Raw genomic sequence first — 13,934 nt, forward strand, 5'->3', positions numbered from 1 at the left:
CACGTCATGTCTTCACAGCAACTTTTGTGAATTAAGACAGTGAAAAAGCAGCAATAAGATGGAGTCAGTCTGCTATGAATTTGGGATTGAATGGTCCAAATTTTTCAATTTCATGCAGTCTTTTGTGATATAATTTTTTAGCATATAACATACAATATAATACCAAATAATTTCTAGCATATAACCCTTTTTAAAATATGCTTTAATTGACACTGTAATCCAGAAAAGCAGAAATCAATTTATAAACAAAGATTTATGCTTCCAAAGTGAAACTGTGAAAAATTGCAGGACTTTTAATAAATAAATGTCCAGGTGTTATACAGGATGTCCAGTTTTGGCGCACCTTGGACACCATATACGAGTAGAATTTCTGCTGTTTTTTTAAACAGCAGAAATGATTTAACTTCATTACCATGCTTAGAAATGCTTGTCTTTTGAATATTTTTGAAGAATTAACCACACATTCCCAGTCAGCGAGCCCTTTCTGTCTTGCACCCTGGTGAGTTTAAATGGCCTCTTGCGATTTAAACTCTGAGGGGCTGTAGCCTAGGCCTCTATTGGCCAATTTGCATGATTGACACCTCTTTTTAATCGGTTGAGCCAATAGAATCACAGTGACATTTTTGTGGTCTTCTTTTGCAGCTTGTCTAGTGAATTTTGGTTGGAGCATGGTGAAACTTGGTGTTTTGGAATGCGTGAGAGAGCCCTGCAAGCAAACTAGCCATTGTTTTCATGGCTACCTGAAGTCTGGAGATTTCTTGGCTCGGTTGTGTGTGTTTAGCGGACTTTTGCGCATTTAAGTAACTGTTCTTTTAATCATTGCTTGTTTTCGCTGCGTTTGGTGGTTGTAGAAATGGTTTATATGAGGATTTAGCTGAGATACTAAGGTTTCTGTGGATGTTGATATTTGCAGGTTTGGCTCTTGGAGTGTTACATACCTCTTGAGCCTGGGGGCAATGGGGTTTTTAATCTGTGTATAAATGAAGCTCTGTCATTATTTTACTAGTTACATGTGTGCAAGTCTAAATAATATTCTGAGTAAAGGACAAAGACTTGCTGCAACACTGGAGGTGCTAAAAATAGAATTTTCATCCTACCAAAACAGTAAACTGAGAAGTTCTCAGTGGCAGGCGTCCAAACTTCTTTGGGATTTCCAGGATCCTGTTAGTGGTTTAGTTTTTCACAGCCTTTTCTCCCACCAGTTGTTTAATGTGGTCAGGTTTTGTGAGGTTTGGAGTTTTGGGGCGATCGTGGTTCAAGAGTTGGTATTTGGCCTTGTAATCGAAAGGTTGCCGGTTCGAGCCCTGGCTTGGACAGTCTCGGTCGTTGTGTCCTTGGGCAAGACACCACCCGTTGCCTACTGGTGGTGGTCAGAGGGCCCGGTGGCGCCAGTGTCTGGCAGCCTCGCCTCTGTCAGTGCACCCCAGGGTGGCTGTGGCTACAATGTAGCTTGCCATCACCAGTATGTGAATGTGTGTGTGAATGGGTGTGACTGGATGTGTAAAGCGCTTTGGGGTCCTTTAGGACTAGTAAGGCGCTATACAAATACAGGCCATTTACCATTTTTTGGTCATCACCTCCACAGTAAGCTGAAGTTTTCCTTTTTACTCCTTCCATCAGTCAGATCAGTCAGTGGTGCATCAGTAGCTTTAATATATTTTATTTATTGCCCTATATGTGTTTAGGAGACCTGTTTTTAACCTCGCTTAATGACTTTGAGGTCTGTTCAGTGATACAGTGGCTTGTCCTCTCTCTCTTTCTCCAGAGACCATCACAGCTCTGTTTAAAACCCGCTTCCGATTAGACTTTCCCTTTGACCTCCAGGAGCTTCCTGCCTTCGCTGTCATTGGGTAAGTTGGTTAAGATGCTGAAGTTGGTTTCAATTCAATTCAATTTTATTTATATAGCACCAAATCACAACAGCAGTTGCCTAAAGGCGCTTTATATTGCACAGTAGATTGTACAATAATAGATACAGAGAAAAACCCAACAATCATATGACCCCCTATGAGCAAGCACTTTGGCGACAGTGGGAAGAAAAAACTCCCTTTTAACAGGAAGAAACCTCCGGCAGAACCAGGCTCAGGGAGGAGCGGGGCCATCTGATGTGACCGGTTGGGTGAGAGAAAGAAGACAGGATAAAGACATGCTGTGGAAGAGAGACAGAGAGTTTAAAAAAAACAACAACTCATCAATTAGACATTACCCAGCAGGTCCGTACTGTAAATAAGACCAAGCCTAAATGAATAAAAATCTGATTGTCAACCAATATTAGTAAGAAAATGGAAACTAGCTTGTTTCACAAAAAAATTCAAATAAATTCATCCACTCTGAGTCAGTTTTGTCCACCTGGTTGCGCTGACAGGTATTCCCATTTATTATGATTGCCTCATAAATTCAGACATTATTCAGGAGATCCACTTACTGTAGCTTGTGAAGGTGTTACCTCGGGGTGGACTGCGTGAGTCACCTAACATGGATTATTCAGCTTGCAACAGTTGCCAGCGCACTGAGGGACGTCTTATTTTATCCTGTCCTAGCCTGAGGGCTCTTCTGTGCCTGTGAAAGAGACCACGGGCTCCTAGAAGGAAGCTGGTTGAGAGTTTGGAGGGGGTGCTCTTGCTCCATACTCTGTCCTTCTTTTTCAGATGAAAGCGTGTGCCTGTGTGTAACTTGTGTAACTTATCTTGAGAAGACAATCCCTCTCTTTCTTTCTTTTTTTTGGGGGGGGCGGGGGTCGTCATCTTGTTCTTCATCCTTTGGGGGTTTTTTTTTCTTTCATATTTAGTTGGGTTTTTTTTTTTTTTGTCCGGAGGCTTTAACACCCACCACTGCATCAGTGGCTTGCACATACAGTACACTGTCTCCAGAGAAGGCAGCAGAGTGCTTAGTTCTAGTTTTACACTTTGTGAGTCTGTATGTGCACACTGGCAGATTTGTGTGTGTGTGTGTGTGTGTGTGTGTGTGTGTGTGTGTGTGTGTGCCGGTGCATCGTTGTAGTTTCCATCTTCCCCTGCCAGTAGCTGTCAAGCAGGGAAAGTCGGTCAGTGTCTCAGTCAACTAGGCCAGGAAGAGTTTGGTGTGTGCTACATGCTGCCAAGGGCATGTCTTTGAAGAGTCACACACTACTCTACTTACTGTTTACAGTTTACTGTTTTAGGAGGGAGAGGGTCACCTCAACATGTGAAGGCTGCACATGTATATGTGTCCATAATGTGTGTACCTGGACTTTTTGTAGGCCGACAGGAGGGTGATTACTTTTATTATAAACTATTCTGCTGACGACTTCCTCCAATGAGCAACAGAAAATCAGAAAATAAAAAAATTGTCGAAAAATGGATTCATTTTCCCAAAAATGTACAATGAAAATGTGAGATCATATTTTAAAAAATGAGTGATATGTTATTTACATTTCAGAAATTTTCTTGTAATCGGCACAAAAGCCTAACCACAGAAACAATTAATGGATTTGTTGACAAACAGCCAATTAGGCAAATTATTTATAAAGCAAATTGTTGCAATTTCTTTTCTGGTGTTGCAGACTAAAAAATCCAAAATTAGGAGAAGTGAATAACTCAATAAATAAAAATACAGTTGAAATTAACAGAAAAAAATTAAAAGAAAATCAGAGATGCATATCAGTAGAAATCATTAACCATTATTATGAAACTAAGTAATACTGACAGGCTCCATTATTTTCACCTTCTCTAACATTACTTGAATGTGGGCCTTCATTTTAAAGTACAGGGTGGGCCATTTATATGGATACACCGTAATAACATGGGAATGGTTGGTGATATTAAAGTCCTGTTTGTGGCACATTAGTATATGTGAGGGGGCAAACTCCTCAAGATGGGTGGTGACCATGGTGGCCATTTAAAAGTCGGCCATCTTGGATACAACTTTTTCAATAGGAAGAGGGCCATGTGACACATCAAACTTATTGGTAATGTCACAAGAAACACAATGGTGTGCTTGGTTTCAACGTAACTTTCTTCTTTCATGAGTTATTTACAAGTTTCTGACCACTTATAAAATGTGTTCAATGTGCTGCCCATTGTGTTGGATTGTCAATGCAACCCTCTTCTCCCACTCTTCACACACTGATAGCAACACCGCAGGAGAAATGCCAGCACAGGCATCCAGTATCCGTAGTTTCAGATGCTGCACATCTCGTATCTTCACACCATAGACAATTTCCTTCAGATGACCCCAAAGATAAAAGTCTAAGGGGGTCAGATCGGGAGAGCTTGGGGGCCATTCAACTGGCCCACGATGACCAATCCACTTTTCAGGAAACTGTTCATCTAGGAATGCTCGGACCTGGCACCCATAATGTGGTGGTGCACCATCTTGCTGGAAAAACTCAGGGAACGTGCCAGCTTTACCCCCTTAACCCCCATGTACCACACCAAACCATCACTTTTGTTGTTCCAACAGTCTTGGAGCGATCCATCCAATGTGGGTTAGTGTCAGACCAATACTGGTGGTTTTGTTTGTTAACTTCACCATTCACATAAAAGTTTGCCTCATCACTGAACAAACTCTTCTGCGTGAACTGAGGGTCCTGTTCCAATTTTTGTTTTACCCATTCTGCAAATTCTGTGCGCCGATCTGGGTCATCCTCGTTGAGATGCTGCAGTAGCTGGAGTTTGTAAGGGTGCCATTTGTGAGTAGCTAATATCTGCCGAAGGGATGTTCGACTAATGCCACTCTGCAGTGACATGCGGCGAGTGCTACGCTGTGGGCTCTTGCTGAATGAAGCTAGGACAGCCACTGATGTTTCTTCATTAGTGACAGTTTTCTTGCGTCCACATTTTGGCAAATCCAACACTGAACCAGTTTCACGAAACTTAGCAAGCAGTTTGCTAACTGTAGCATGGGAGATGGGTGGTCTTGTAGGGTGTCTTGCATTTAAAATTTGCTGCAATGACCCGGTTACTGCGTTCACCAGATATCAACACAGTTTCGATCCGCTCCTCACGTGTTAACCTCTTCGACAAGTCAATGGCTGTGAACAAAGAGAAACTTGTAAATAACTCATGAAAGAATAAAGTTACGTTGAAACCAAGCACACCATTGTTTTTCTTGTGACGTTACCAATAAGTTTGATGTGTCACATGGCTCTCTTCCTATTGAAAAAACAAAAGTTGCATCCAAGATGGCCGACTTCTAAATGGCCACCATGGTCACCACCCATCTTGAGGAGTTTGCCCCCTCACATATACTAATGTGCCACAAAGAGGACTTTAATATCACCAACCATTCCCATGTTATTACGGTGTATCCATATAAATGGCCCACCCTGTATATTGTATCTTAACTTATTTTACTTGTAAGGATCAGTCAACCAATGAGCGCAGCGTTTCCCCTGTGTGACAGCTGACTCATTTGCATGATGAAGTAAAGTTGTCTACAATAATAACTGAAAAATTAAGTAAAAGAATTGAATATGGAAGGAATGTAGAATGAAAATGCATTGAATGAATGGGTCTGAATGAATCTCTGCAAATGTATATAAATACAGAAAAACCTTTCATAAATGAAGGCCCTGTATTTTTTTTTTATTATTATTTTTAATTCACTTAATGCTACGTTAATTTATTGAGTCATACATACGTCTGTACACCATCGCCTGATCATAGCTTTAACACCTTCTTGTCCTCAAACGGTACACTCACCCTTGTTTTAATCATGAGCACAAGCCCAGATTCCAACACTTAACCCCCACCCAAACACACACACAGAGGACACAGTTTGGTTTCTTTTGTTTTTTGTTTTTGTTTTTTTACGTGTACCATACAAAGCGCATGAAAAGGTAGATGTGCTGCGTTTTCCTCAGCTGTGCCAAAGAGGCAAAGACTCCCTCATCATCCTGTTCATTACTTATTCAAAGGTATTTGATGGAATTAATAATGCAAGAGGATAAATTTATAAGCATTAGGTTGTCTGCGTAGCTGTCTGAGTCTATTCTTTCTCGCCACCTTTTCTCTGCTTTCTTTGGCTCTCACTCCCATAAAGAGGACTCCCACCAAGCTTCTAAATGCGCGCTTATATAAACCTCTTTTCCCGCTTTGTCTGAGACTCCCCCACAAATCCCCATCTGACAGTGTTCTCGCTCTTTTATTCCTACTGTCTCATGCCTCTGACTCCCTGTTCATTTTTTTCCATGCTCGTCTTTATTTCTCTCCGTCTACAGTATATGCCTCCCACATGTTTTGTGTACTTTCTCTTTTTTCCTCCATTCCCATATTTCTTTGTTTTCCTGTTCCCCACAACTTTACAGAATTACATTTGCACTTATTACCAGCAACCATCTCCAGTCGATTAGAAACTCATTACATTTTCATTGTTTTTATTGTTGCCAAATGCACTGGGGACACCCTATGGAGGTGGATCAAGTGAGAAAAATGTTGCACTCGATGCGTTGATGTTTTACTTTGTTTACACTTAAACAAATTTATTCCATTCTGTTTTGATTTGATGCATTATACCGGGTGGGGAAAGGGAAAAAAATAGTCCTACTCGTTTTCTCTGTCTGCAGTATTGCCAGTGGTTTCGGTGGGGCTTTGTTTGTCTACCTGAACCGACTCATTGTCCAGTTCATGAGGAAACAGAAGGTCATCAACAAATTTCTAATGAAGAAGTAAGTATAATCACCTTAATAAAGCAATGGGTGCATACAAAGTACATACCAGAAAGAATATTCACTGCATTTTCTCAAGTGATATAGTAACATCTGATCGTTTTTTTTTTCTATGTAAAGCAGAAAGCATGGTGCATTGTTACTTTAAACTTGTGTCAACTGTCAGGATAACATTGTACAATAACCATCATTTGAAAATGGGGAAAATGTAAGTTGATTAAATTTTAGTTAATAGTTTTTAGAATTGGCCAAAGTAATGCAGAAATAGTGTTTGATAATTGGTTAATACTGTAATTGCTTTGTAGTAATGTGTGGGTGGTTTATTTGAAATTGCAACTTTAATGAAAGTTGCAATTTCATGACCCTCTGGGAATGAGAATAAATGAATGTGCTCAAAACGACAATAACAATCTCCCGTTCCACCACAAACTTACTAAAGCTGCTTAGCAGAAATCGAGAGTCATCATACCAGGCAGTGTTTTTCCATTCTTCTGTAGTTCAATTTTGGAGAGCCTGTGTGAACTGTAGCCTCGGTTTCCTGTTCTTAGCTGACCAGAATGCTACCTGGTGTGGTCTTCTGCTCGCGCTAGGCCATCTGCTTTAAAATCCAGCATGTTGTACATCCTTGTTTCTCTGCAAACCTTGGTTGTAAACAGTTGACAGGTGACTTCCTATGAACTCAGAGTTCATCAACAAACCAGATTCACAGAGAGAACTGCTGCTTGGTGGATAATATAAACTCTAGAGATCATTTAGTGGGCAAATCTCACTACTTTAAATGAGTTGCTCAGGTCATTTGGCACCAACATCCATGCCATTCAAAGTCACTTAAATCACCTTTCTTCCCCATTCTGGTGCTCAGTTTAAACTTCAGCAGGTCGTCTTGAGCATGCCTACATACTGAAATGTGTTGAATTGCTGCTATGTGATTATCTCACCCTAAAAAAAAACAGTCAGAAGTTTATAAATGGGTATTAGGTACTGATTATAATTAGATTTTTTTGTTAATAGTACCTGTCCACTACTGAATTAATAAAATAAAATAAGCACATCGTGTAACATTGCATCCAGCGGAGTGTGAATGGTAGCTAGAAAGCACTTAACAGCGTAGAAGACGGTGAATGTGGCATCTTGTACAGAGCACTTTGAGTACTCCTGGAGAGTCGAAAGCGCTATATAAGAATCAGTCCTTTTACTTGTAAAAGCCAAATTCAGATCAGGAATTTTTAGGGTTTGTAATATTAAAATAAGTTTATGTAGCATCAGATGTCAGACAAAATAGCAGAAATGCTCTTTTTTTTTTTTTTTTTTTTTTATTTTTTTTTTTTTATTTGGGAGCATTATGATATACGTGACCTGTTCTTGATCAGTGTCAAGGAACATTATAAGATAACCTTTATTAGTCCCACACGTGGGAAATTTGTTATGGACAAATGAGAGCAGCTTATTTGATTTGTAACTTGATTTTTTCTTTTTTAACCCTGTAATATCTCAACCATGAAATCATTGCCAGAAAATTCATTTTTTTAGAAAATGGAGCATTTATTGAACCTTAAATCTTTTTAAAAGAAATTAAATATTAATTTGCACATATTCGTTTTAATTTGAACCAAATTTTTACAATTTTAAATTTTAATAAATTGTGCCATTAACCTCCTAGGACCTGGTGTCCACATTTGTGGACATCACATTTTGGGTTATTTAGACCAAAATACTCAATTTTCCACTACAAGGGCCTGATATCCACTTACGAGGACATTATACTGCTACTGTTCTAACAAAATATTAAACGAATGTCCTCATATGTGGCTCCTATTTTTCTTAGAAACAAAAATCAGGTTAAAAAAATCTCACTATATAAAAGTCTCAAAAACTCATGTATCGAAGATGATACACGATTTGATTAAAAGGGGTAACAAAATCCTACAAAAGACCTAGAAGATTTTCTCTTTCACATGACACTGAAAGCTGAGCACAGACCTGCTCAGTAGCCGCAATAAAATCTGCTCCCCCGACAGGATCCTGTAAAACGAAAGGTTAAACATTGTTGGACATTTGTACAAATATTGGGATAAATAGCGTTAATTGAGTTGTCTGAAGCGGTGCTAACAGGAACGTCGTCATGTACTCACAAATGTGCAGACTTTATGTAATCAAAGAAAGCACAGCTTTATCACCAAGCCTATTTAAGTGTCACACATCGATTGTGCCTGCTTTTTAAATCTCTTTTACTGTTTCTCTCCTTGTCTTTCTTCCACTTTTAGACGTCTGCTGTATCCAGCACTGGTCACTTTAGTCCTTTCTACCCTCACATTTCCTCCTGGCTTTGGACAGTTTATGGCTGGAAAAGTACGTTCCCCAATTTCATTCAACATATATTATTTTTATTACATATACTCAACACCCTGCAACTATTACAGTGGATGTAAAAGAAAGCCTGGGGCATTATGGACCATTATGGTATGATATTGTATTATATTTAAAATTTATGTTATGTGTCCACTGCATTTTTTGTGTCGTAATTTATGTGCAGTAAGTGTCACTGTGCAGGCCCTGAGTGCATTCAGATGTATCCATCTAACCATGATTTTCATGTCTCACTGTGTTTGTGAGCCAACTTAGATCAATAAATAACAACTTTATTACCATTCATGTCAGGGTGTAGTTGTTTTTTAATGTGTGCAGCGCAGGTTCAGATGTGTTTGTGTGTCACCTGTGTACCCTGGAGGATTGGATGAGCATACTGTCTTTTTGCTCCTGCGATGACTCGCAAGTGTGTGCTTGTGGCTTCTCTCCAATATCACTCACTTCATCTGTCTTAATTATCAGTATTAGAAAGGGAATAGCCTCTGCATCAGAGGATGTTGCACACACACCGACAGTACACACACATGCGCTGTCGCTTGGTCTTGGCCGCTAATGAGACCGTGAGTCAGGCCTGTATGGCTCTAAATCTGCCCACACTGGCCCACTCCTCTTTGGAGTGCACACTCAAAATTGTGTATCTTAGTCTTACTCACAACCTCTTCATTGGTGAGCTTTGTGGATGTGGGCAGCGTTATCCCCACCAGTGTGCACCGTCAGTTTTAAAAAGCTGCAGCTCACTTTGTGCTCTTATACTCAATGCCTGCAATACTGAAAAAGTTGGAATACTTTGCAAAATGGAGAGTTCTCCAGATTCTCTAAATCTTTTGATTTTATGTACCACTGATCAATACTTTATGAAACTATAAATGGACTTTTTCACTTTTAAGTGCAAGTCTTATTCGCCCAGAGACCCACATATTCATAAGGTGCTATTATCTATAGCTAAGCACCTTCACACTTCACTATCTCACCCAAGGATGCATCAGCATCCTTTTGCTGACTGCTGAACCTCTGCCCATCTTCACTTCAGAGAAACGCTGCCTGTCTGAGATGCTCTTTTTATACCCAGTCATGTTGCTGACCTTTTTTTTACCTGACATGTTGCCAAGTAACCTCATTAATTGCACAACTTTCCTCCAGCTGTTTCTTTTTAATACCACTTAAAAAGAGGTATTAAGATGAGAAATGGGTAATGATTTTGATTTTAGCACAAAATTCTAGGCGCATGTGACCAAAGTTTTCTTTCATTATCACTTTTGTTGTTCCACACTGTCTTTTTTAGATAATGAATTATTCAATTTATTTAGATTTATGCAAAATGCAAAGAACAAAAAAAAAGTGATAGTGCAACTCAGAGAAATCATGGGTTTTTTACTGACCTAGTGATTGTTTATGTGCATTGTATCTGTGAGTGTCTGTGACCATCCTCCAACTTGGCCTGTTTTTCTTTTTTTCCCCCTTTTAAGTTTTTAAATGAATTTTAATCTGAATGAAGCATGTTGATTGGTTTGCAGCTGACTCAGAAAGAGGCTTTGGTGACACTACTGGACAACCGAACCTGGGCCAAACAGGGCATCGCCGAGGAGTTCGACTACATTGGAAATGCACAAGCCTGGAGGCACCCGCAAGTCAACGTCTTTGTCACGCTGGTCCTCTTCATCGTAATGAAGGTAGGAAGAGCAAAAAATTATAAAAAAGACTCTGGAGTTTTTAATGCAAAATGTTTTCATTGTTTGCAATTTTTTAATGTGAAAACTAAATTTATCACAGTTGTTAGACTCTGTTGGCTCTTTCTGGTTGCTTTCCTTCCTTTGCTGGACTATTTAGTTTCTCTCTGAATTGAAGCATGTATGCTGACACAGTGAGTAAATCCCATACACGGTGCATGACAGGATGTACTGCATTATAAATCCAAGGAGTGTTCACCTTTTTATTTAACACTAGAGCTGAGCTAATAGGCCAAATAGAACAGATCACATCTCTTCTTCTCACTGGTGAAGAGCAAAGGGGGACCATGTTAAATTAAAAAAATGTTGTCTGTCTTCCCCCTCAGTGTGTTATAGTTGTTTTCCCAGGAGGCCATTAAAAGTTTTGTGTCACTTTGATGCTGTATCAGTGAGCGAAAGGACTGATTGAAGAGGATTCAGCAGTCGGCTACAAGAATAAAGTCACATCATTATGTCTTCTGACTTTATGTAGAAGACATAAAGATGGAGAGATTCCAAAAAGTAAAGCTAAACTGTGGCTATAAATAGAACTTCTCATGCTATAGATGTAAGAAATTGACCCTCAGCTTCAGTAAACACTTTCCTGGTGAGTTCAGGAAATGGGCCTTATTGGCGTCCTCCATGATTTGTTAATTATTCCACTTGCAACTGGTGCCCTTCTGTTGATACATGTAGAAAACACAGAATGATATTTAACTGAACCTACAGCTCAGACCATTTTGACGATCCCTGGTCCAGCTCTTTGAGTCAGGATGGAACCGATGTCTGGGTTTGCCGTTGTTCTAGCACATCCACTGTTCTGGATTGTCCCATAGATTCAATTTTAAGTGACTCATGTTGCAGCAGAGAGGTGTGGAAAAAATGCAACATCCATCTCTAGAAAAATGTATATTTAAAAAAAAAAAAAAGGTTTTACTGAGATGACATATGTAGACAAAGTACCAGTTCTTGGACTTGGCTCAACTCCTAAGTTTGAGTGAGGGCCGAGCGTGGTGGAATGAAGGCTCTGCAGTCCTGGCCTCTATGGACTCAAGAAGCTGAACTGTTAGTATGTATTCATTTATCTCCTTTACCGCCCATTCTCCTGTTTTTTTTCTAGTGCTCAGTAACAAGAAAAAACAGAAATGAGTTTGGTCGTTCTGTGCTCCACCATCCTGCCTGTTTAAGAACACAGGGCCGCTTGTCTGGCTTTTTATGTAACCTTTACTTATTGGGCTGCACTGCTCAGCTGAAATGAAATGTCCTTTTCCAATACAAAAACACTGAGTGTGTTGTGGGCTTCATACAGCAAGCAGACTTCACACAGAAGTAGGAGTGGGTGCCAAGTAGAGTGGAGTTGAGTAATGTGTAGGGGAGTATATGAGAGGGTGCCTGCGAGGGGGGATTTGGGGGGACTTTTTTTAAATGTAGCTTTTTAAATCTGGATAGCTGTTACTGTACATGACATGAGTCTATTTACAGCAAAGCTACACAGCTGTGCAATCCACTGGGGAGTCAAAATACCACATAACACACAATATTAAAAAAGAAACAAAGTTGCCTTCCTAAACAACAGAAACAAAAAACACCCTGAACATCAGGGAAGTAGTGAGGAGTCATGTGACTTTACCTGGTACCTGGCTCAGGTGGAGGTAGATAATTAACAAAGCATTAACAAACTTTAGATAATAACACTGGACATTAGCCTCACATTAGTGAAGTCTAATTTTATATCGATGACCATTTCAGTGTCATTTAACAACTCCTGCTTCTCTGTGTAAATGAAACTGATATGCAATTAAACATCCTAAAATATCAGTGCAATATAAGAAGCTGTCTATTTATAGACTTTGCAGTTTGACAGCTGTGTGAACATTATTATAATAACCATTATCCACAAAATCTTAAATCCAGCTCATGTTACATATTAGAATAATGAACTTTAAATTGTTTGTTTACTTCTCTAAACATAAAAATATCATGTATTTTTAATATATGTTTTTTTATTTATATATTGATAACGGGCTACATTCTTTTGCCTTGGGAGGTCTGGAGGCTAACTTGGCTATCATAGGGCAAAAAGTGGAGCACCCCCTGGGCAAGTCACCAGTCTGTTTTAGTTTTTCAGCATTGTCGATTAAACATTGACAATATTAATTATTGTTCAGTTAACCTGAGATATTGTGAAAGTTACCCAGAAATGTTTATTTTTGGTATTAGGAATATTTTTTTCTTTTTTAAAAGGCTGAAGAAAACACAAACTGCCCTTCATAAAATGGCAAAGTTGTGAAAGCAGAATTACAGCCAAGCGCATTGTCCTACAAAATTTGGTTAAAGACACTCGGTGAAACAGGAATCCAACACTTACCTAAGCTCCGGTGTCAAAGTTATGTAAGCAAAGAGATTGATGATGCGCACCATGTCACAGCAGTGCCAGGAACTGACTCACTATCATTGGTTCTCAACAGCATAATAGCGAATGTCTCTCGCAGCTGTTTTTCTGGTCATGGTGAACAAAGCACAGTCAAATCCCAACTTTGAATCAGTTTATAGAGTGAGTTTGATTCGCTTGTCTCTTGCATAAAGCCACTAACTTGTTTTCTTATTTGTGTGTGCGTGTGCGTGCGTGCGTGCGTGCGTGCGTGCGTGCGTGCGTGCGTGTGATTCTGTCCTACTGCTGTCCTTTATCAAAAGTCTTTCAGCATCATTGCTCTCAGCGTGACGTCCACCTCATGTGTAGGTGTGCTGGGCATGTATAGGGTTACCAAATATGCAGCATTTCCTGTAGGTCACATATAGGATAGGCATAACACGCACGCACACATACACACACCAAACTTTTCTAACTAAATCACACCCCTGCAAAATCTCATTGGACAGTTTAACATCTGTCTGTATGGATGCACACACTTGGTCTCCCTTTTACACACAATTACAGTCCATACATCCACACCAGAACATAATACAACACGCGCACACACAACATTCAAAGTGAGGCTGTAATGGCTCTGTCTAATTACAGCCTTTGGTTTTCCTGGATTCAGCCTGGTGACTTTCAAAGGAGAGATTGCTCCCTCTCCCTCTCCTGCTCTGTAATGAATGGTTCTTTTATTCAACTTGGCAGCCATCTTGTCTCGTTGCGTCTTTTCATGTCGAAACTTCAGGAAGACCGAATTCAGCAGCTGAACTTCTGAAAGCCAAGGTGCAGATAAAAT

At 39.7% G+C, this 13,934-nt stretch overlaps 1 protein-coding gene across 5 annotated transcripts in view; it reads left to right on the plus strand.

The window, feature by feature from the left end:
* Nucleotides 1-13,934, plus strand: part of LOC147313991 (chloride channel protein 2-like) — a 190,858-nt gene that overhangs the window by 107,090 nt on the left and 69,834 nt on the right. For all 5 annotated transcript variants that reach the window (XM_086260743.1, XM_086260747.1, XM_086260744.1 and 2 more), the window contains 4 exons: nucleotides 1,766-1,850; nucleotides 6,545-6,646; nucleotides 8,911-8,995; nucleotides 10,528-10,683. In XM_086260743.1, the coding sequence (XP_086116869.1) occupies nucleotides 1,766-1,850; nucleotides 6,545-6,646; nucleotides 8,911-8,995; nucleotides 10,528-10,683 (428 nt within the window). The remainder of the gene's footprint in view (nucleotides 1-1,765; nucleotides 1,851-6,544; nucleotides 6,647-8,910; nucleotides 8,996-10,527; nucleotides 10,684-13,934) is intronic.

The sequence above is a fragment of the Aulonocara sp. 'chitande type north' Nkhata Bay genome, linkage group LG14, assembly GCF_057382095.1.
Source record: "Aulonocara sp. 'chitande type north' Nkhata Bay isolate Kocher_YH1m ecotype deep benthic linkage group LG14, A_spYH_male_GT1.1, whole genome shotgun sequence".
NCBI lineage: Eukaryota > Metazoa > Chordata > Actinopteri > Cichliformes > Cichlidae > Aulonocara > Aulonocara sp. 'chitande type north' Nkhata Bay.